This window comes from Asparagus officinalis, chromosome 9, assembly GCF_001876935.1.
Source record: "Asparagus officinalis chromosome 9, Aspof.V1, whole genome shotgun sequence".
NCBI classification, from domain to species: Eukaryota; Viridiplantae; Streptophyta; class Magnoliopsida; order Asparagales; family Asparagaceae; genus Asparagus; species Asparagus officinalis.
The window spans coordinates 33,075,930-33,098,425 of NC_033802.1; the positions used below are offsets into that span (position 1 = coordinate 33,075,930).

The 22,496-nt window shown below is 34.8% G+C and overlaps 1 protein-coding gene across 2 annotated transcripts in view; it reads left to right on the forward strand.

Moving 5' to 3' along the window:
- The window catches only part of LOC109824803 (protein PRD1), a 51,763-nt gene that overhangs the window by 8,380 nt on the left and 20,887 nt on the right, over nucleotides 1-22,496 (forward strand). For both annotated transcript variants that reach the window (XM_020391450.1, XM_020391451.1), the window contains exons 2-3: nucleotides 1,093-1,205; nucleotides 1,293-1,489. In XM_020391450.1, coding sequence (XP_020247039.1) covers nucleotides 1,093-1,205; nucleotides 1,293-1,489 — 310 coding nt within the window. The remainder of the gene's footprint in view (nucleotides 1-1,092; nucleotides 1,206-1,292; nucleotides 1,490-22,496) is intronic.

Here is a 22,496-nt window from a genome sequence, read left to right on the forward strand (position 1 = left end):
CAATATTGCGCTATGAGAAAACCAAAACTCATAATTAATAAAATTGTTTGTAATTTCTTTAAAAGGGCGACATTGGTCAAGTAAGCTTCCCTCACATTTCCATCCTTTCCTCTAACTAAACACATATTATAGTGTACCCATATATCTCCTTGTTGTCCATCCAAACACAATTAAGCATATCCCACCCCTTCAATTTCCACCCCCTCCCTTTGGGTTTATCTCAGTCACCTTGTCCCCTCTCCTCCTTTGTATCCAAACTGACTGTCTAGGGCATTTGAGTGCTAGGTTTTACAACTTAGGGTATTTACGTATGAAGGTAGTGAAACAATAGGGTATTTAAGGCCATTTAGCCAAAATTCTAATCATGCTAACACAAAAACTCTCATAGATTGTAGAAATATTCCTAAATTTATTAAAATTCTTAATGTGTAATTTGTCTTTTTATAGATGACGTTCCAATCAAACTTGATACTAAAGTCAACTTTCTTGCTAAAATAAATTTCAATATCTTTTCTCTCTTTTTCTTCAGCTATTTATTTGTGGTAGTTGAATTTTGAAGCCAAAGTCATCCTAAATTAGAGGGGTTTTTGGAGGTAGCAAAATAATCACGAGGAGAGGGTCCGAGGGAGAAGGAAAAGACATGACAATAAACAATTTGTTAGTCGTTGAGGCGGTCGACCTCCAAGGCTCGGCATCAAGGTGGACAAGGAGGGGCCCTGCCACCCGGGTGGTGACCAATGTGGTTGACCTCGGATATCAGTGAGCTCCACCATTCTCTTTAAAAAATTAGAAACTCGTTAAAAGTTATGAATAATCACCTGCAAACTCAAATAACACCGTCATCATTTTCAATTAAATAACAACCATTTTTCATTTGTCACTAATTTCCTCTATAATTATGAGTTGTCACAAAGGAATTTAGCGTTAGTAAATAAATCATACGACTGTTCGTTGGGGATAATTTAATGCTAAGTATAACCTGACATTGTCAATTTGCAAATTAAAAGAGTGGTATGCCCAAACCTTTTGCCTTTTCCTACTAAACCTCTTGTATTAAACACTTAGATACTCATGCTTTCCATCTCAATGCAGCTGCATTGCCTGGGCATCCTTTTAGATTCTCAACGCGATGGTGATCCAACATCTCATATTAGAGGCAAAACATCTCTTTTCTCTAACCTCGTAGCTGGCCTTCGGCTTCCGAGGTGTGAAAAATCTCTGCAACTTTGAACTTAGCTATTGATTAAGAATAAAATGTTGACACTGTCATGATGATTCTAATCTCCAAACAGTGAAGAGATACGAGGTGAGGTCTTGTTTGTGCTCTTTAAGCTCTCTGATATCCACGCAACACCGTGGGAAGATGCTAATTGTGACAATAATGAGGGAGATGATTCCTCGTTCACTGGACTGAAGCTTCAGCTTCTACGTCTATCACTTGAAGCTCTGCATAAAACGCAGCATGATGATGTCCGCATTAATTGTTTAGGTTTGTATATTCAGTTCTTTTTTAAGATGGCAATTGCAGTTGTCAACCCATTGAATTCTCAACCTGGTAGCTAAGTTCTATGCATCAGATCAACCTTGCAAAAATATATCATAATTGAAAATACTGATTCAGATAACAAGTTGGTTATGTAGCAAATGAGAATTTCAATAACAAAAAAATTCTAGTGTCCATGGATTCTCTGTAGATCGATCACAACTTAAAGAGTCCATTCACACAAAAGTTTTGCATGCAAAGTGGGTACTTTGAGGTTTTACTTAATATTATTTGCGGTGTTGTTTTCTTGACCGATCAGTACATTTGACAAAAACACCTGAAAGCAGTACCCTCATCATGTTCTTATTCATAGTATTGTAGTTCTTAATCTTGGTCTCCCATGCAAGATTTCGTAAAAATTTAAATGTCACGTTTATACATACATGCGTCTACGCAATGCACGAGGATGCTACATGATTTATATACCAAATAAAGCTTCAAGTTAAACTGATTCCTTGAAAAATATATGTCATGTTTTTTCGTTAAAATTCATTCTAATATTGCTAATAGTTGTGTCTGCATTTGTATAATATAGTTTGATTAGCTATACCTGGTTCGGTTTGCTAGTTAAATTTGTGTTGATCCACCAGATAGACTCCAGTGCAGGAATTTGAGTTAAGAGTTACTTCATGCATCCTGAGATTGAGCTAAAGAATGTCTTTACTTCCGGAGGTTAGCATTATTTTGTTACACCTCAAAATTTTTAGATGTAAACAATTGTTTTTATCATTTTCTAGAGAACCAGATTTAGCAGCAACTTCTGTAGATCTCTTTAGAGCCCTCAGTTTTATGTATGCAAATTCTATGTGTTATATTCACCTTTTATGTTGATATTTATTTTTCTCTTTTATAAATATTTTAATTTATTAATTCCTTTAGTAATCATTCAATTAGCTAAATGACCTTTTCTTTTTCGTATTTTTATTGTAGACTATCTTTCTTTCTTTAATCTTTTAAGTATTCCCACATTACAGTAGCTTCCCTTTTCATTCCTGGATACAGTCTACACAACCTCAATTGTGTCTAAATGGATTACATGGGTTTGGTGGTGCGGATCTTATCAATAGCATTATTTTAAAAAGCAGTCTGGTTGCCCGCCTGCGCGGTACCTCGACTACCTGTTTAATTCTTGAGAGCGCCTAGGCGATTATGAGCTGCTAACTTGGAATCGTCTCATCAAAAAGTGATTTATTACTCTTTAAGCATATCAGTAGGTGAAGAAAACAGGTCAGATTAAAAATGGGTCGGACTAGAACTCGATCCGAGTACGTCTCAGATAAAACAGTGAGGATAAGTTTTTGAATCATTGAAAAAAAAATACTTCCTCTCGGTGCAAAAGACATCTATGTGCCTTGGGCACTAGGTGTTGTTTCCGACTCCCCAAAACTGCCTAGCGCTTTCTGAAATATTGATTAATAGACTCGATTGGATGAGGTTTGATCGATCAATTTGCATAATTTGGTTAATGTTTCTACAACCACCACTAAGCTTTAGGATCTAACATTGTTATACAAGAATATAGGCAATTCAATATACATTGTTAAATGCATCACTGTACTGTATGTAACACGGTTGCATGAGGAGATAGGATGTTCAGTATACCTTGTTAAAAACCCTAGCCTTGAGAATAATATAAAATTACAATAGGAGACATGGGAAGATTGTTTGAACGGATTCTTCTCCTTATAAAAAAGTTTAGTATATCATCATAAGAGGTAATAATCAAAATCTGGAAGTCTTGAGGAATAGAAAATTTACCTTAATATATAAATAAAAGTATATAAATAAAAGTTTGTTTGAAATCTATACAAAAGGATCTCTAGATAATAGAATTTGAAAATCTTAATGCAACATGTTTCTATGAATTAAAACCATAAGAAAGAGTTCTAGTCCAAGTTCTTATTTGAATTTCAAATTTATAGTATAATTAATCATTGATTTCAGAATCCTTCTTCAAAACTTTACTGACATAGATAGGAAACTCAGAGGCACCCGTTGCATTACCTGACACTGTGTACTTTGAGTGTTTGGTCTTATCTAATTGAATATTGTTCATTTGTTCAATCCTTGGTCTTAGCTTGACAATCCTTATAGCTTCCACCACTTGGCTTAGTCACCTGATATGCATGTAGCATGCATATCGAGCAATAATCCGTTACCTTATGCTTAATAATAACTGTTGAGAGTGAGAAAAATCAGAGAGTCTGCCTTTTCATTCATTCACAAGGGTTTATATAGGAGTACATATGAGTAATAGGCTAATTGGTTAATGGGCCCTAACCCGATAGTCCAAATACTAATTCTAACACTCCCCCTCAAGCTAGAGCATATATATCAACCATGCCCAACTTGTTATATAGAATGAAAAACACCTTAGGTGACGTAGTTTTAGTGAGAATGTCAGCTAACTATTCTGCAGACGGAGTGAACTGAAAAGAGATCACTTTATTTTCCCAAGCATCTCTAACAAAATTACAATCAACTACAATGTGCTTAGTTCTCTCATGAAATACTGGATTCTTTGCAATATAGATAACAGACTGGTTATCACAATGCATAGGTATAGGTCCAGGCTGAGTAAAACCAAGCTCTGTCAACAACTTCTACAACCATATCATCTCACATGCAGTGTGAGCCATAGCTCTGTATTCTGCCTCTGCACTAGATCGAGAAACTACATCTTGTTTCTTGCTCCTCCTAGTAACCAGATTTCTTCCAATAAAGGTGCAAAATCCAAAAGTAGATTTCCTATCTCCTATGTCTCCTGCATACCCAGCATCAGAAAAGGCAGAGATGTGTAAATGTTCATGTTTCTTATACAATAATCCTTTTCCAGGACAGCTTTTAACATAAAGCTAAAATCCTTAAGAGCAGTAGTCCAATGAACCTCTCTAGGTTTATGCATAAATCTGCTCAGTACTCCCACTGCAAAGGTAATATCAGGCCTGGTCACAGTAAGATAGATCAACTTTCCAATCATTCTCCTATATTGACCTGCATCATCTAGGAGAGGACTATTATCATGCCATAGATCCATATTCACCTCCATTGGAGTGCTTGCTGGCTTACATCCCAAAAGACCTATTTCTTCTAACAAAACAAACTTTTGGCAACTGTAGGTACTTTCATCAGTCGACTGATTGGTCGACTGATAACAAGTATACAGCCTGTTTAAAGCAAAAATCTGATTTTTAAACTATTTTTAAAAATAGCAAACAAATTTCAAAAAATATAAAACTTTAAAAAATGATTGTAGACATGATAATAAACATGTTACAAAAATTGGTTTTCAAAAATTACCTCCTAAATATGAAAACTTCATTTTTCAAATATGTTCAAAAACATAAAAACTAAACATACATGTTTTTGACTTTTGACTTAACAAACTTTTGAAACTTTGTTAAATGTTTTTATAGACTTGATAAACTATGTATAAAGTGATATTGAAATCTATAAACTAATAAAATAATATTTTATCAAAAACACCTATATTTTGATAAAATCAATAAATACGTGTGTGTGATTAATATGAGTTTAAAGTATTAACACACAAGTATAAACCTATACTACAAACACTATAAACTATATACCCAAACTTGAAGAAGGTATTCAATGAGCTCTTCTTGGTAAACTTGCGGATGAAGCTTGAACTTGGATCTTGACTTGAATTGCATTGCTTCATACCGATATTCCGCCAACCTCTATTGGATATGATTGTGATTGTTCGATTCCATCCATCCTCCAACTTATTATTTACCTAGAATAGATACAAAATATAAACACTAGACAAACAATATTAGATATAAATTGTATGTAAATCATCATCAAAACAAAAGGACCCAACACATTGGAGTGCTTGCTGGCTTACACCCCAAAAGACCCATTTCTTCTAACAAGTCCAATACATATTTCCTTTGAAATAGAAGCAAACAGTCCTTTTGATATGTAATCTCAATCCCAAGAAAGTATTTGAGTTTTTTCATATCTTTGATCACAAAGTAACGTGAAAGGTACTTCTTAGTCTCTGCTAAGACAGCAAGGTCACTCCCAGTTAGTAGGATGTCATCAACATATACTGTCAGAATCATCAAACCAGATTTAGTGCATCAGATGAAGACTAAGTGATCAGACTGACATTTTAAAACCGACACCAGATATAGCAGTACTGAATTTCTCAAACCATACCCGTGGAATCTGTTTGAGACCATAAATCACCTTTTTAAGCCTACATACATTATTCTCCCCATGAGCAACATACCCCGGAGGTTGTTCCATATAGACTTCCTCCTGCAAGTCACCATACAAGAAGGTATTTTTAACATCCAGCTGAAACATGGTTCAGTCCAGATTAATAGCCATAGAGAAAAGTAGGCGAATAGAATTGAGACAGGTAACGGGAGAGAATGTCTCAAGATAGTCGACCCCATAGGTTTGAGTATAACCCTTAGCAACAAGACGAGCTTTATAGAGATCAACTGAACCATCTGTGCGATACTTCAAGGTATAAACCCATCGACAGCCAACCATCGTAGCACCCGTAGGAAAAGGTACAAGATCCCAAGTCCCTCTAGAAACAAGTGCATCCATCTCCTCATCCATGGCCTGTTTCCAAGCAGGAACTAACACGACCTCCTCATATGACCTGAGTAGAGATATAGAGGACAAAGACAAAACAAACTGACGAGAAGAGGGAGAAAGACGGTCATAGGAAACAAAATCAGATAAAAGATGATTAGTACAAGACCGTTTACCTTTCCGATGAACAATTGGAATATCTAGAGCAGAAAGATTAGAAGGAGGTAGACTTGCAACGGGAGATGACTGTTCGGCTGGAGCAGAGGAACAGAAACTTTTGGATGACGACAATACGTTAGTAGTGGCGTAGTGCAGGTGGCATAGTAGAGGCATCCTGTAATTCTGGAGAAGATCCATCAGCAAAAGGAACGGAAGCAGGCAATGGAACAGTAATAGGAGCACTAGACGGAAGAGGCACAGATGGATTGACAGTTGGAGATGAACCAGCCGAAGAGAAGTATGAAACTGACTCAAAAAAATATCTGCGGACACAAAATACTTCCTGGTGGATGGATTACAACACCGATAACCTTTTTGAGTGCGAGAGTATCCTACAAAGACACACTTAATAGATCGGGGAGACAATTTATCCAGTCTCGGAGACAAATCCTAAACAAAACAAGTACATCCAAAAACACGAGGAACCACAGGAAATATCTGTTTATCAGGATAAAGACATGTGAACGATATTTTACCATTAAGAATAGAAGAGGTCATCCTATATTGATCAGGAAACATGCACTTATAACAGCATAAGATCACAAATACTTTGGAACATTCATATGTATCATCACGATTCGATCAACATCTAAAATGTGTGTATGCTTCCTCTCAGCAACTCCATTTTGTTGTAAAGTGTGAGAGCATGAAGTTTCATGGAGAATACCCATATTTGCACAAAAACGAGAGATCATTTTTCATGTATTCCAAGGCATTATCGGTACGAAGGATACAAATAGAGGTGAAAAATTAATTTTTGATTTCATTGTAAAATATTTTGAAAATAGATGAAACCTCAGATCTCTTTTTTAAAAGATAAAGCCAAATCATGCGAGAGATGTCATCAACAAAGATAATAAAATATCTATAATCTCTTACGGAAGGTATACGACAAGGACCCCAAACGTTAGAATGGACTAACTCAAACGTATAACTGTTGCGTTTATTAACACGACTCTGATAGGTAGCATGATGGTGCTTACCCAGTTCACAAGACTTACAACCTAAAGAAGAGACAAAAGACTCGATAGAAATGATTGACCGAAGTTTCGATAACGATGGATGACCAAGGCATTGGTGCCATAGTAAAGAATGATGAGATTTTTCTGCAACAAGACCAGTAGTGGGCGTATTATCATCCAAATAGTACATGCCTCCTCTCTCATGCCCCAAACCAATCTTCATTCCAGTTGCTAGGTCCTGAAAAACATAATGAAAAGGAAAAATGTGACTTTACAGTTGTGTTTTGTGAACTGACTGATGGACAGTAAACTAACAGGAAACTTAGGAAGATATATAACATCAATAAGAGTCAGCAATGAAATAGCATGGACTATTCCATCACCAAGAACTGGAGAGTATGTCCCATCAGCGATCCAGACCGATGGAAACTTATCAGAAAGGTTTAAGGAAACAAAGTGGTCTTTTATACCTGTCATATGAGAAGAGGCGCCATAATCTAATACTCATGGTCTGTGAGGAGAGGAAATGTAGATATCCATACTTGAAGAGGATGCATGAGTAGCATAATAACTGTTCTGAGAGAGACCAAGTTGACGCAACCGGTCGAATTCAGCCTGAGAAATTTGAACTGTGGAGGAACTAGAAGTAGTAGTAGGAGGAGAAGCAGCAAAGGTAGTATCAGCTACCTGGGCCCATGCAAGACGACTAAACTTTTCCCAACACTTCTCAGATATATGATTAGTTCTTCCACAATGGTGGCATTGACGCAGATTCCTATTTGAGTCAATTTGTCTTCCACCAAAAGAGTCTCGTCCTCCCCTTATGTCGCGGTCACGTCCACGATCACGATCTCGACCTCTGCCACGTCCGAAGAACATAGCAGACTGGTCAAGAGACGGAGTAGACAGTGAGGCAGCAATATCTCTAACAATTATCTGCATAACTCTTGAGAAAGTAGTAGTCAAAGAAGGAATAGTATCTCCTAGTATCTGGCCCCGTACTTGAGACTGTAAAGTGGGACTCAGACCCGACAAGAATTTGGATACGACAAGGTCCCTACGATATCCAAACAGTGTTGGTACATCCGTGACGGCGGGTTGATGCATCTCTAATTCATCGATCAGACTTTTTAGCTCACCAAAGTACTCAGGTACAGAGCGATCGCCCTGTTGAAGAGAGAAAAGTCGTTCATACAATTCGAATATACGAGATGCATTTTTCTCATTCCCGTACATAATTTTTAAATTATCCTACATCTCCTTAGCAGTGTTCGAGAACATGACACTGCTACTGATCTGGGCTTTCATGCAATTAAGGAGCCAAGTCATCACACAACAGTCAGCAGAGATCCGTGTGGGATACGTAGGATCAGTAGAAGTAGGAGGGGCCAGAAGATGAGTTAATTTGTTCTGAGCTCCAATGAAGATGCGAAAAGCCTGAGCCCAAAGAAGATAGTTTGTGCCATTTAGCTTCACAGTGGTTCCCAATACTACTTTGGGTGCAAAGATCTCAACAGTAGTAGGGGTAGTAGTGGCAAAATAAGATATATCAGATCCTGTCATTGTTACAGAACAAGATACAATAGTAGAAGAATCGTAATATTCTTATACAAAACTCGAAGGTTTAAATACAGAAACCCGAAGGTTAGAACCCAGGTTAGAACCCGAAGGTTAGAATAGAAAACCCGAAGGTTAGTGTGTAGGAACCCGAAGGGTTAGAATTCATAAATCTGAAGGTTAGAGATCTCATCCAAGAGATTTTTTTTATTTAATATATACGTATATATATATTAATAAATATATATATAAATATATATTTTTTATTAGTTTTTTTGTTTTTTTGTTTTGTTTTTTTGTTTTTTTAAGATCTGTAGCTCTTACACCCCCATCAAGTAAATGAACAAATCACTCATCTCCTTACAAAGTCCAGCAACAAGGCCCAACAAAAAGGCCCAAACTCAAACAGAAAAAAAGAAAAGAAAAAAAGACAAACAGCAGCAGCGTAAAATTTTTTTTCGTCGACGGTATGCTGAGGACGGCCGGTGAGCTTGAGGACGGCGGCGAAGTGTCTCAGAGTCGAGGACGCAGCGACGACGCAGTGAAGAGGTGGATCTGATCGGATCAACAGTGGTAGAGGATGACCGGCGGCGCTGTCCTTAGATGCCTGAGATCTGGATCTAAGGATCGGCTCGTAGTTCTTTGGGCTCCGTCCGAGGACGGCGGTGGCTTAGTCGGGCTTCCTGAGGTAGTGCTGCGGCCTTCGTCGGGCTTCGATTGAGCTGCTGACGGCTTTGTCGAGGTAGCGTGCAGTTTTTTTATTTTTAGTGGCAAGTGGCGCGCCTTGAAAAAAAAAAAGGTTAGGGTCGCTCTGATACCTTGTTGAGAGTAAGAAAAATCAGAGAGTCTGCCTTTTCATTCATCCACAAGGGTTTTTATATAGGAGTACATATGGGTAATAGGCTAATGGGTTAATGGGCCCTAACCCGATAACCCAAATACTAATTCTAACAATAACTATATCTAGCTTATTTCTTTTCCTCATTTGGAATTATCTTGAGCTTATTTCCAACCTTTATAATTGGAGAAGGAATTTTGCATTTGATGAAGGATCAACAATTGTATTCAAACCTCTCTTTAGTATCTCAATATATCATCTTAATGCTTTCTCCTAGCCATCTCTTCAACTATGATCCTATTGCTCATTCTCACACACTATAATTGGTAATAATTGCATTTGCATGTGCTCAAACCAATTCTCTCACTTATTGATGCTATTTCTTGATTATTAACGATATCTGTTAATCCCTTTTCCTTAATTCTGTTTCTATCCATAGATATCAATGTTCAATTTCAATCTATTGGTCTCTTTGTTGTATTAATTTCCAGTAATCAGATTCATAAGCCGGTGCTAATTTGAGAGTCAATATATAAAACATTCCCTTCGTTTGTTGATATCCTTTAGTTCCACAGCACTTCAGAAGTACTTCTCAAGTATTTTCTCTTTTGCCATCCTTTTTCAGAATGATTGACTAACAAAGCAATTAGTCTTGGATACATCACTATGAACTTGTTTTAGTTATGTGCAAGATTATTCATGTTATTCCGTTATCTTCCATCTAACTATGAACTTTAGGTACAACCTCTCATTTTTGTTTTAGTAATCAATCATTCTTCTGTCAAGTGCAGAGCCAAAAATTTCTATAAGGGGTACAACAAATAATTAAACACAATAAAATATAAAAAATTTAGCCTATTGATTAGCATCTAAAGATCATTACATAACAAGACTTTAAAATTATATTTCTAATTAGAATATAGCTATATTACTTGGCTACTTCTAACTGAAGCAATACTCGTACCTGACATGTACGGGTACCCGTGTTCGTACGGAATATCCTTGGACACTCCTCATTTATATGAATACATTTATTCATAATTACCTTAGCAATGTAATATATATTCTAATCACGATATAATAAAGTTATTATTAGTATATATAAAAACTCTTCTACTTCTCATACTCTTCTTGGACATATATCTACACTTCACATCCACTTCCTAAAGCTCGTTGGACAAAGGTCGTGTTAAGAACTACTATGTTAAAGGGTCGTCGGTGTTTTTAATTAAAAAATAATAGTTTTTGAATTTATAATCAACATGATAAAAGAAACATAGAAATATTATAAGAATTTTAATTCTCATAATACGTGATAAAAACAATATTTATCTCATCTATATTACTAATTTCAATATATAATATATGTGTGTGTACATAAATATTTATATAGTTATGTCCCTGTATCCTACCCTTTACAAATTTGATGTGTCTTGCAACCGCACCTGTACAGGCATCCGCATCCATACCCGTTTCCATGCAACTTAGGAATATAGTGTTTACAATACCATTCTTCTTGTCTTTATTTCTTGAAACTGTTTCATTACATCTTCATCATTATTGCAATATATCTTGTTCATTGTAAGACAACCAACAATCATTCATATACTCATCTCCCATATAGTTTTGAAGGTCATTCTTAATAACTTTCATTGCTAAAAATACTCTTTCAACACTTGCCTTTGCAATGGGCAAGATTAATGGCAACTTCTCCAACTTGTACACCAAAGGGTATAAAGTATCCGTCTTCTATTCAATCAAATTTTTACAACTTTAGTGATCCCTTTAATTTAGGAAAAATCATGATGAGTACTAATTTAAGAGATGTAGTTCTCAAGTTGATCGCTAAGCTCCATGTGATCTATTTCGAGAATTTTTTAGGATAAAACTTGACCTATTGAATAACTTTCCTTTATCAAACAAAGAGAATGAATTACTTGATTCAAGACATGCAACATGAGAAAGCAACTTCGTAATACGATTATCAAAATGATTGTTTAACTATTGAAGTTAAAAATCTATAGATTTATTGAACAATTCAACTTGAAGTAATGAAGATCTGTAGGCACTTGAACTCCACATTGTTTGTGGTTGCAGAGGGGAGGATGTCGAGAGAAAAAACTCGCGTACATATCGCGAGAAAGAAAGAAGCATATTCTTTTTTGTTTGAGAGTTTTAAACTTTAGACCTCATAGTTTAGAAAATTACAAATATATTAATACATATAGGTTTTTTTATATCCAAGAGGGGCCGGGGCCCTCTTGGGCCCTATATAGCTCCGCTCTTGCCTTCAATTTGAGAAAAATCATGATGGGTATTTATTTAAGAAATGTAGTTCTCAGGTTAATCGCTAAGCTCTATGTGATCTTGTTTCGGAAAAATCTTTAAGATAAAACTTGGTCAATCGAATAATTTTTCTTTATCAAATGAAGAGAACCTGGTTCAAGATATGCAACACAAGAAAACAATTTATTATGACTATCTAAATGTTTATTTAACTCTTGAAGATAAAAGTTTATAGATTTATTGAACAATTTAACTTGATAATGATGAAGATATGTTGAAAATTGAAATCTAAGCTAGTCGAGGTTGCAGAGGGGAGGATGTCGAGAGAATAAAAAGTCACGTACAGATCGTGAGGATGAAAGAAGCATATTCTTTTTTGTTTGAGATTTACACTTTAGCGTTCTAGTTTAGAAAATTACAAGATATTAATACCTATAGTTTTGTTGATATCCATAAGGTTAGGGGCTCTATATGGCTCTGCCTCTACTTCTCTCATTGCCAATGTTTTAAAAATAGGTCGATTTTATCGATTTATAGTCGATATGTAGGGTTTGGGCCATGTCGATACGATTCCTGCAAAAATTTATCGCATATCATTTTTGACTGATTTGTCCCAATATATCGGTGTAAATCCAAAAAAGCGGTTTCTCGTAGATAAAATCACCGGTTTTCTCTATAATTTACATTATAAGTGAACCAGTTCGGACTTGGAGGTAAAAACCCTCTTTTTTCCATACCCGACCGGCATCCACAAAACAAAAATCATGCTATCCTATTCTGTTTCACATCTGCTTGTCGTGTAACCATAATTCTCTCTGCCTCCACTATTCTCTCCCCAAAAACCGCTCGCAAATTTCTCACTCATAGACCTCTATCAACGACCTCTCTCGAAGATCATCTTTCAATATTTCATTAAATGTGCTTATATTATATTTTAGGACATCATATTATATGTGCTCACCATCCGATATGACACTCCAATTTTTACTACTTATCCTCGATATATCCCGATAACCGGGATCTGATATGAATTTTGGCCTTCCATTATATTTTCGATAACCGATATTTAAAACCTTGCTCATTGGTATTGTATCACATGCTTTTAGAACAATCTTGAAAATAACAATAATGCTTATTGTTATGCTCACTTCCTGATAATGTAAAATGCTAAACAATGTAATGCATAATGTAAGCTATGTGGTTTATTATTTTTTTAATATATTTATAAATAAAAATATTCAAAATAATTTCGTAATTAGAATCATCACAATTATTAAATATATCATCATCGTTTCTCAACAAAAATACATCATAAATGTTTAATAACCAATCTAAAAGTACATATACTTCAAGTTTAAAATTTAAAATCAAAGAAAACACTCTAAGGTCTTAAGCTATCTTGAGAAATGCGATAATGTCCTCTGGAGTCTTCATGACTTAAAAGCACACCGCAAACACATTTTAAAGTATTTTCTTATTATTTAATTTAAAAAATGTATAACATGTTCATAATAATTTTAAGAATTAGGACAAGAATTCCAAAGTAGAAAAAGTATTTTAAACAAAAAATTTTAATTTAATTTAAGCTATCCACATTTACTAACAAGTATTACAATAATTTTTTCTAATACATAATCACAAATTTACATCTTATCATAATTTCACATTCATTTTAGTAGTCATTCATAACTACACAAGCACATAATAATGTTACCAAAACAAGCTACGTAGGCTTAACCAACAATTCAAAAGTAATTACTTAATTACTTTGAGTTTTAAGAAAGGAAATGCCATCAGGTGTCTACAATAAATTGTATTCAAATACCGTAAGATATATTGAAATAGCACATGTTATCTTGAAATAACGCAAGTCACATTTAAATATCACATATTACATTTAAAGAAAATCCATACGCACATACACACACATATTGAATAATGTGTATACTTGGTACCAAGCACAAACTTTATGCTTGGTAGTGAGGTGGTCATTCCCATTCACTCATTCAAGTGGTCCCCACTTGAAAATGTTCACCCTATAATTGTCCAACCCATGCGACTGTGGTCCCCTCTTAAAATGAATGGATAGAAATGAGGAACCTCACTACCAAGCACAAAGTTCGTGCTTGGTACCAGCATACCTATTTTTTTCTCATATATATTTATATATATGCTAAAATACCAGATTATATGTGTGTGTGTACATATATGAGTTGGACTATTCTTCTCTTATAAGGAGAGCGAATCTTTTGCTCCCACATTTGTAGTCCTTAGCCCTTCGATGGATTTTTGGATAGTTGAAAATCTTCAGACAAAATGTCAGGCAATGTAAGTTACGATGGGTAAATTGGACTTTAAAAAATTTCCTTAAATTATGGGAGTAACAAATTACACGTTTCTATTTCTTTCTCCCATCTTCTCCTCCCTTTCTTCGATCAAAATCAAATAATCATGAATTTCATTTAAAAAAAAGAAAACTCTTTGACCTGCTACAAGATGTGAAGTTGAAAACTTGTAATTACTAACATTGTTATCGAGGGGCGCGCCCCGGGCGCGGGGCGCTGCAGGCTGGGGCAAAATTACGCCCCGCACCAGAGGCAGGGCATTACACGCACACGAGGGGGCGCTGCAGGCTGGGGCAAAATTACGCCCCGCACCAGAGGCAGGGCATTACACGCACACGAGGCGCACGCCTTGCGTGCCCCTCGTGCGCGCCTCGCGTGCGCCTCGCACGCGCTCGACACTTGCATCATGTAATAGACTATTTTTTTTAAATAATTTACATATTACATATTTACATCATGTAATACTCTTTATTGCTAGTTGCTAATCCATTCTCCATCTTTTCATGTTTAACCTATAAAAAAGAAACAATAATTAGTAATTTAGTATACTTGTTTGCTAATTGTAACTTCCTTCTCCAATTAGTATGCTAACTAGAAAATTATGAACATGTAATATGTAATTGTTATCTCCATTCTCTATCTTTTCGTGCTAACTAGCAAATAGCAATTAAGAATGCTAACTAGAAATTTATGAACAATCATGTTTTTTAATCACTTAATTGTTACTTAAAATTACATATATCATATTTTAAATAAAAATACATATTTCTCATTTGTTACTTGCTTGTTTTATTTCATAGACTTTTGCTTATGTTGGAGATTATCTTGCATTGTGATTTATAGAAACTTATGAACTTCTTTATGTTATGCATGCTAACTAAGATTCTTTCGTGATTTAGTTAGTGAAATTATATTTCTTGGTTTTTTATGTGACAATTTATAAACATGTTGCTTATATGCTTCTTTGTCTTATGTTGGTAAATATTAGTTTGAGTTGTGCGCCTCAATTCAGTGAGGCACGCGCATCGTTATGCGTCTTGCGCATGGTGCGCGTAAGGGGCATTTGCGCCCCGCATTGCGCCTTGCACCTTGATAACAATGATTACTAATTAATTGAGCAAAGATTAACAAACTAGATCAAATAAAAATTTGAAGTAAAATATTTAAGAGCAGAAAAGAGCATATTAATGCTTGTAATAATAGAATGAATAAAAGTTCATGATAACATGTAAATAATGTTTTAATGGGTTCCACGGGAAAGGAGGTGTTCTTGGCTTGCAATGATGACAATAGTTTTTAAAGAATGGAAGGGTGGAAGTTTATTTATGTTCATGTTTATTTATTATTATTGTGAAATATTTCTTTCGGATTACTCTCTATGCACTTTGATAGTTTAAGGCTCTGGTTATTTAATGGAGAAACATAGGTAGAGAGAAGAGACGCGAGGAGAAACAAAGAAGGAAGAATGAATAATCAACAACTATAAATAATCAACAACTTCCATAATGTTAGAGATTTTTATGTCTGATTTACCCTTGATAGCTTTCGTTACCTTACATTTTTTGAAGATTTTCAACCATCCAGAAATCCATCCAAGGTCTACGAATATGGGAGCAAAAGACTCCCTCTCCTCTTAAGAGGAGAATAGTCCAACTATATATATGTTTGTGTGTGTGTGTGTATATGTGCTGGAAAGTGACATCGACGACACTGACCTAAAAAGTGATAAATTGGCGATACATAAGCCTTTCCGATTGCCGAAATCAAATTTTAAGCAAAATAGTAAATGATTGTTTCATATATCCCCTTTGCTACTTTGGCCTGGAAAGTGACATCGACGACACTGTGACCTAAAAAAAGTGATAAAGTGGCGACATAAGCCTTTTCGATAGCCGAAATCAATTTTTAAGCAAAATAGTAAATGATTGTTTGATATATCCCCCTCAAATCTCCCATATTTTCGGATTTACCCCTTGAAGTTCTAAAATTTGCAAAAAAATCTGCCTTTTCCCTCCCTTTCATCATCTCCTCCATCCTCCTTCCCACTATCTCCACCTAATCCTCAATCTCCCCTCCTCTCCCACTCTTCTCTCCTCTTTCTCTCACCCCACATCTTAACTTCTTTAACTTCTCTAATTTTTGATAATTGGAGAGTGAAGAGGTAGTGTGTGAAGCAAGGAGGGAGAGGGAGTGGGGGAGAAGAAGAGAAAGAGGTTGGGTTTTTGGTAGAATATTTAATATTAGGGATTAGGAGTGAGCGGAACAAGGAGGGAGAGGGAGAGAGGAGGAGCAAGAGGAGTGGGAGTGAGGAGGGTGAGGTTGGAGATTGGGAGGAGAAGAGAATGGAGGAGATGGTGGAAAAGAAAAGATAAGAGTGAGAACATAGAAAATGAGCGAGCAGTGGTAGAGAGGAGGGAATGTTGGGGATATGGAGAAGAGAACGGAGATGGTAGGAAGGAGAGAGGAGATGATAGGAAGGAGGTTTTATTTAATACAAATTTCAGAATATAGGGAGGAGAATAGATGGATCAATTCAAACAATATTAGAGATTGAGGGGTCTATATGCAAAAAATCCCTTAATATTTTGCTTAAAATTGCCTTCGGCGATAAAAAAAGCCTATGTGTCGCGAAATTGTTACTTTTAGGTGAAAGTGTCGTTTGTGTTAAAATTTTCAAACATAATCTCTCGATTAAAATTTTTGTTTACTGTTTACTTTTAAGAAAGTATAAAAGATATTCATAATAATTTTAAGAATTAGTTACAAAAAATCATCATATAAAAATATTTTACTATAAAAATATTTTACTTATTTTTTAATTTAACACAACTTATAGATACTTAAATATATAATCATTAATTTATAGCTCGTTCATAATTACATTCATTTTATCAATAATATTTATAATTTCATGATCACATAATGATGTCACCCAACTGACATGAAGGCTTAACAAGCAATTAATAAGTAATTACTTAACTTCAAGTTTGAAGAGAGGATATACTTTGAAGTCTCACGACTTTATTCAAATAACGTGCGTGTATATTATATAGAATGCACGTGCATTGCACGTGGTCATATATTTTGATTTTTTTAAGATTTATATCTTTGCTGACACTTTCAAATTAAAAATAGAATAAGGCAACTAGTAACTCACTCTCAAATTCAGTTTTCCCATTATTTTATGTTTAATGATGTCTAATGATTTGCTTCTTGATATCCACTATCCAACTGATTTTAAAGTGGTATACACAATGCATGTTTTAATGTACATGTTAAAACATTAAAAACAATATCTGCATTTCAAAATTTAACATACAATCTCAAGTACATGCATTTGTCAAAGAAAAAACTTCCAATAATGATTCAAAATAAAGCTTATTTAGTGAGTTTTCGGATTGTATGTTTTTTAAGGCGAGTAATAAAAACAATATCTGCATTTCAAAATTTAACATACAATCTCAAGTACATGCATTTGTCAAAGAAAAAACTTCCAATAATGATTCAAAATAAAGCTTATTTAGTGAGTTTTCGGATTGTATGTTTTTTAAGGCGAGTAATAAAAGAGGTAATCATGTTCTTTTGAACTGTAAGGCAAAATAATTTTTCTGTATCAGTTTATAACGTGCAATACTAATCGTAAAAGTGTAAATAAAATGGAGATCAAAAATTTAAACTTGGGTTAATTGCTGTTTAAATTGAGATCAAATTTGAGACAATTTAATAATGTTAAATACAAGTCTTAATTAAATTGATCTTTTCTTTTAGTCTCATTTGATAAGCTCTTGGACAATTATCTGTAATCAAATTTGAGACAATTTAATAATGTCAGATATAAATCTTAGCAAAAATTATTCTTTTCTTATGGAGTGTCATTTGATGAGCTCTGAAACAATTATTTATAACTTCCTATCCTATTAAGTATGCTTCTATTAATTAGGATAGATCATTATCCTATTAAAACATTTCTATTAATTTCACAAAAAACCCCAGACTTGATGGCTCTACAAATAATCCTTTGAGGCTTTCTTTGGCAACGAGCTAATTGAGTGGTTAAGCAATTTAATTTGTTAACGGGTCAACAAATCTTTATTAACAGTTAAAATTAGTTAAACCCTTATTTAGGGGGTTAACTAATCCACGGGAAGAGGGGGATCAGGATTAACTCCCTTTGAAAGTAGGGATTGTAACTTTTAGAAAAGATATTTATATTCACTAATCTAGGATTATTTTTAGCAAGTAACCTCCTTAATCATTATTTATTTGCCGAACACGAATAACTCGTTTCAACTATATAGTCTCAATAGAATTCAATTATATTTAAGTCATTACGAGTTAACTAAATTAACTTTTTTTCTTCTCTCTTTTCTTAACCCTTGCTTAAATTCCACATCAATGTTTTTTATTTTAGAAAACCCTGATGAACGTTGGGGTGTCTCACAACCCCCACCCCTTATGCCCCAGCCCCCCCAAAAAAGCAGTTTGTCACTAGATCCTTACTTGCCAAAAAACTAAATTTTAGTTGAGAGAAATACTATTAATAAGGGTAAGTATATGTGTTGCCTGTGAATGGTGAATAACTACATTGAGGTTTTTTTTCTCTTTACATATTAGTTGTTTGTCCATGACATGTAGGGGGTCTAGTGATGAAAAAAGTTGTGGGGCTTTGTGCAAACCCCTAAAAAATAAGGGGAGTTTTGTGAAATTAAAATATCTCAATGTAAACTAATGCGCTAATTTCGAAAAAGAACCTAAACTTTGATGAGTATAAACTCGGGACTTTTGTTATCTCAATAACCACCCTTTGAACTTTAGGGTGTCACAAAACCCGTGAATTTTACACTTTTCGCATTGGAGCCTTTTACCTGTAACTAACAGGTAACTAAACTGTTGTTGAGAGAAAATATCTTCAATTTAGTCATTTGTCATTTACAAACAACATTTTCCCTCTACTTAAAAGGTTTTTTCTATCAAAAACATTTTAGTTATTTCCAATTATATGTTGAGAGATCAGGTGAGAAAAGGATAAAGTTCAAGTGTGTTTAGTGAAACCACCAAACTCTAAGAGGGTTATGTGGGATAAAAAAATCCGGGGGTTGTAGAATTAACATTAAATTAATTCCATAGACTTTAAGTTACATAATGCACCATAAAAACATATATATTTACGGATTTCAGTTCAAAAGACTTTGAAAGGATAAATTATATTAAGAGCAGAAATGCATTTTTTTTTATTTCAGACAAAAATCATAAGACCAAATGATCACTGGTTTTTTAAATATCTATTGAGTATTCAAAGTTGCTAAACAAATCTAAAATGAAAATATAATTAATCCAATCAAATCTAGTTAAAACTTGTAACTAAGGCTACTCCACTCATTGAATAGAGTTGGATTAGAGACTTTAGATTTAGTTAGCTTGGATTGAGACTAGTAAGCCAAGTTAAGATAATATTTTTATTTGGTGAGAGTTGATCCAATAATAAAAACCCAAACTCAATTTGATAAATGGAAAAGATTTAACTAATTTTTATTCATCAAAGATATACTATTATAAAAAAAGGTAATCATACAATGCAATATCCAAAAAGGGTCGAGGGTAATTTTCACCGTGGAAAGATTTATTCAAAACTCACACTTTTAAAGAGATAATGATTTATATTAATTAGAATATGATAACAGTTAATATGTTAAAGGATTAATGGTACTTTTGTCCATTTGAAAAATTTTCTCAAACTCACGCTTTTAAACGGATTATGGTGTGTGTGTACACACACGTGTATGGTTACAATACACCTAGGGTATATCTAACTTAGTTACACATGTAAAACCACATGTTTGACCATCGATATTAATGATCAACAAACTCATTGTGATCTATGCGTTTAAACTTCATAGAGATAAAAAATCACATAGCGTAGATATTTCTAATTTATACATCTAATGGCTTAGAAATGAACGGTCTATAATGGTCTAGTGTTGGTTTTTTTGAGTTGCTTGAATTATAGGATAGAAAATCTCAAAGCACATAATTTTGATCCACACCGATTTGATGACATGTAGATCACATTGAATACTGTTGACCATTAATATCAATGGTCAAATATGTATTTTTACATGTGTGTAACTAAGTTAGTTAAACCCTAGTTGTATTGTAACCCTATATATGTGTGTTGTGTGTATATATATACATATGTATATATGTATATATCAATGTTGAAAATAATGATAACGCATATTGTAACGCGTACCTCTTGTTAAAGGTTATTGAAAAAATGCAAAAAAACATAACACATAACATAGGTTATATTAATTATTAGTTATTTAGATATTTTATACATACAAGCAATTCATAATGACTTCAATTATTAGAATCATCAAAATCTTCAAACATAACATCATAATTGTCAAATATAGAATATAATATCACAATTTCTTAATAAAAGTTAGTCATACATGACTAGTAACCAGTTCAAAAAGCATCATGAAATGATCATATATGTTCCGTTTAAAGCAATCAAATAAGTCTTAACAAAATCAAACATTTCCAAGTTTTAAGTTTCAAGCTTTGAGCTTTGATCAGTCCTACAAGAATGATCTTCTTCTAGAGCTATTTCTCTCAAAACAACTAAGTCATCCTCCTCTAGTATGTAATTCGCATCATCGGGATCCGCTTCATCTTTGACGGCGATATCTTTTCCATTTCGAGTGGAGGATGCTGTAGAGTTTAGAAATAGTTTCAATCAAAAACTTAAGTATTCATTTAATTTAACATCACATTGAAGTTCTAAGGAAACTTACAAGAACTATCAATTCTTTGTTTCTTTGCAGTTGGAGCATCTTTCGTATCTTCTTCCACAGTAGCTATATTATTGATTGCAGCAACATCAAAATACTCGCTATTTCTGTCATCAACATCTAGCCAGCTCGGATCGTTCGGAAAACAAGCCTCCTCAACTATCCACTCATCATTAGGAGATACCTCATCCAACAAAATTGCATCCTTTCTTCACCTCCAAATACTCGCTAAATCTGTACCCATAGAAATATCTCGAATTGAGATAGTAAACGGCAGCATGAATAGGTTGACGCAATGTATTGATCCATCAAGAATCAATTAGCTTCTAATAAGACATGTACAATCTCTTCTTTCCACTACATGCATCCGCAATTTTCTCCTGTCCATCATCTCATGCAAGAATGGCATAGAGGGTCTCATATCCAAATCCACTTCCCGAAGGACATGAACTAGTGGAAGATTAGTGGTAAAGAAGAAAAACACTTTTCCCCAAAATCCTCTCGTGTAAAGAACCTTATCCTTTGCATTCACACCTTTTACCTTCCTCGCCCAAGTGCTCCTTAGAAACTCCTCACTACTGAACATGTTATTCAAAGGATCTTTTAAAGAACACAACCTCTGCAGTGTCAAGAAGAATGTGGCAAAGCGAGTAACAACGAGCCTTAATTAGGGTTAGGCGTGAGCTGGGTCGACCCGCGGGCTGACCCGACGAAGCCCTTCATGGGTCACGATCCAGCCTGACCTGCAGTTGGCAGGGCCTAACTCGTCCTATGATATACTCGGGTCATGGGTTGGGTTGGGTTTAGCCCCAGACTGGTGTCAGAGAAGTAGGCCCAGTCTATGTTGGCTCGGCCCATGTCTGATTAGACCTATACCAGCCAGACGCGACCTGCATTGATCCCATGATATATTTTTTTGGTTAGGCTAGTTGTTTCTTTGGGTCTGAAGCTAGTTGCCAACAAAGCCAAAAGATCATAAGTCTTTAGCTTGTGGGCGTTTTGGCCTATTGAGAAACAAAGTAGCGATTTTTAAGCTTGCTACTATTTACTTGAAGGATTAAAAAGTTTAATATAAGTTTAAAATTAGTTTAATGCATGTTTAAATTACTAAAAAATAAATTAGAAATAATTTTATAATTGTAAGTACAAGTTTAATACAATTAAAAAGGTAAAACAAAAAAAAGTTAGAAAAAAAACCCAAGGGCTAGCCTACGACTCAGGGGCCATGGGTCTGGTTAGACCCGACCCGCGCCTAGACGGGTCGTCGGTCAGGCTGGGTCTAGTCCCAAACACGGGATCAAAGAAGTAGGCCGAACCCACTCTTATCCGGTCGAGCCCGGGTTTGGCCCGGCCTTGAACCTGGGTGGTCGGGTC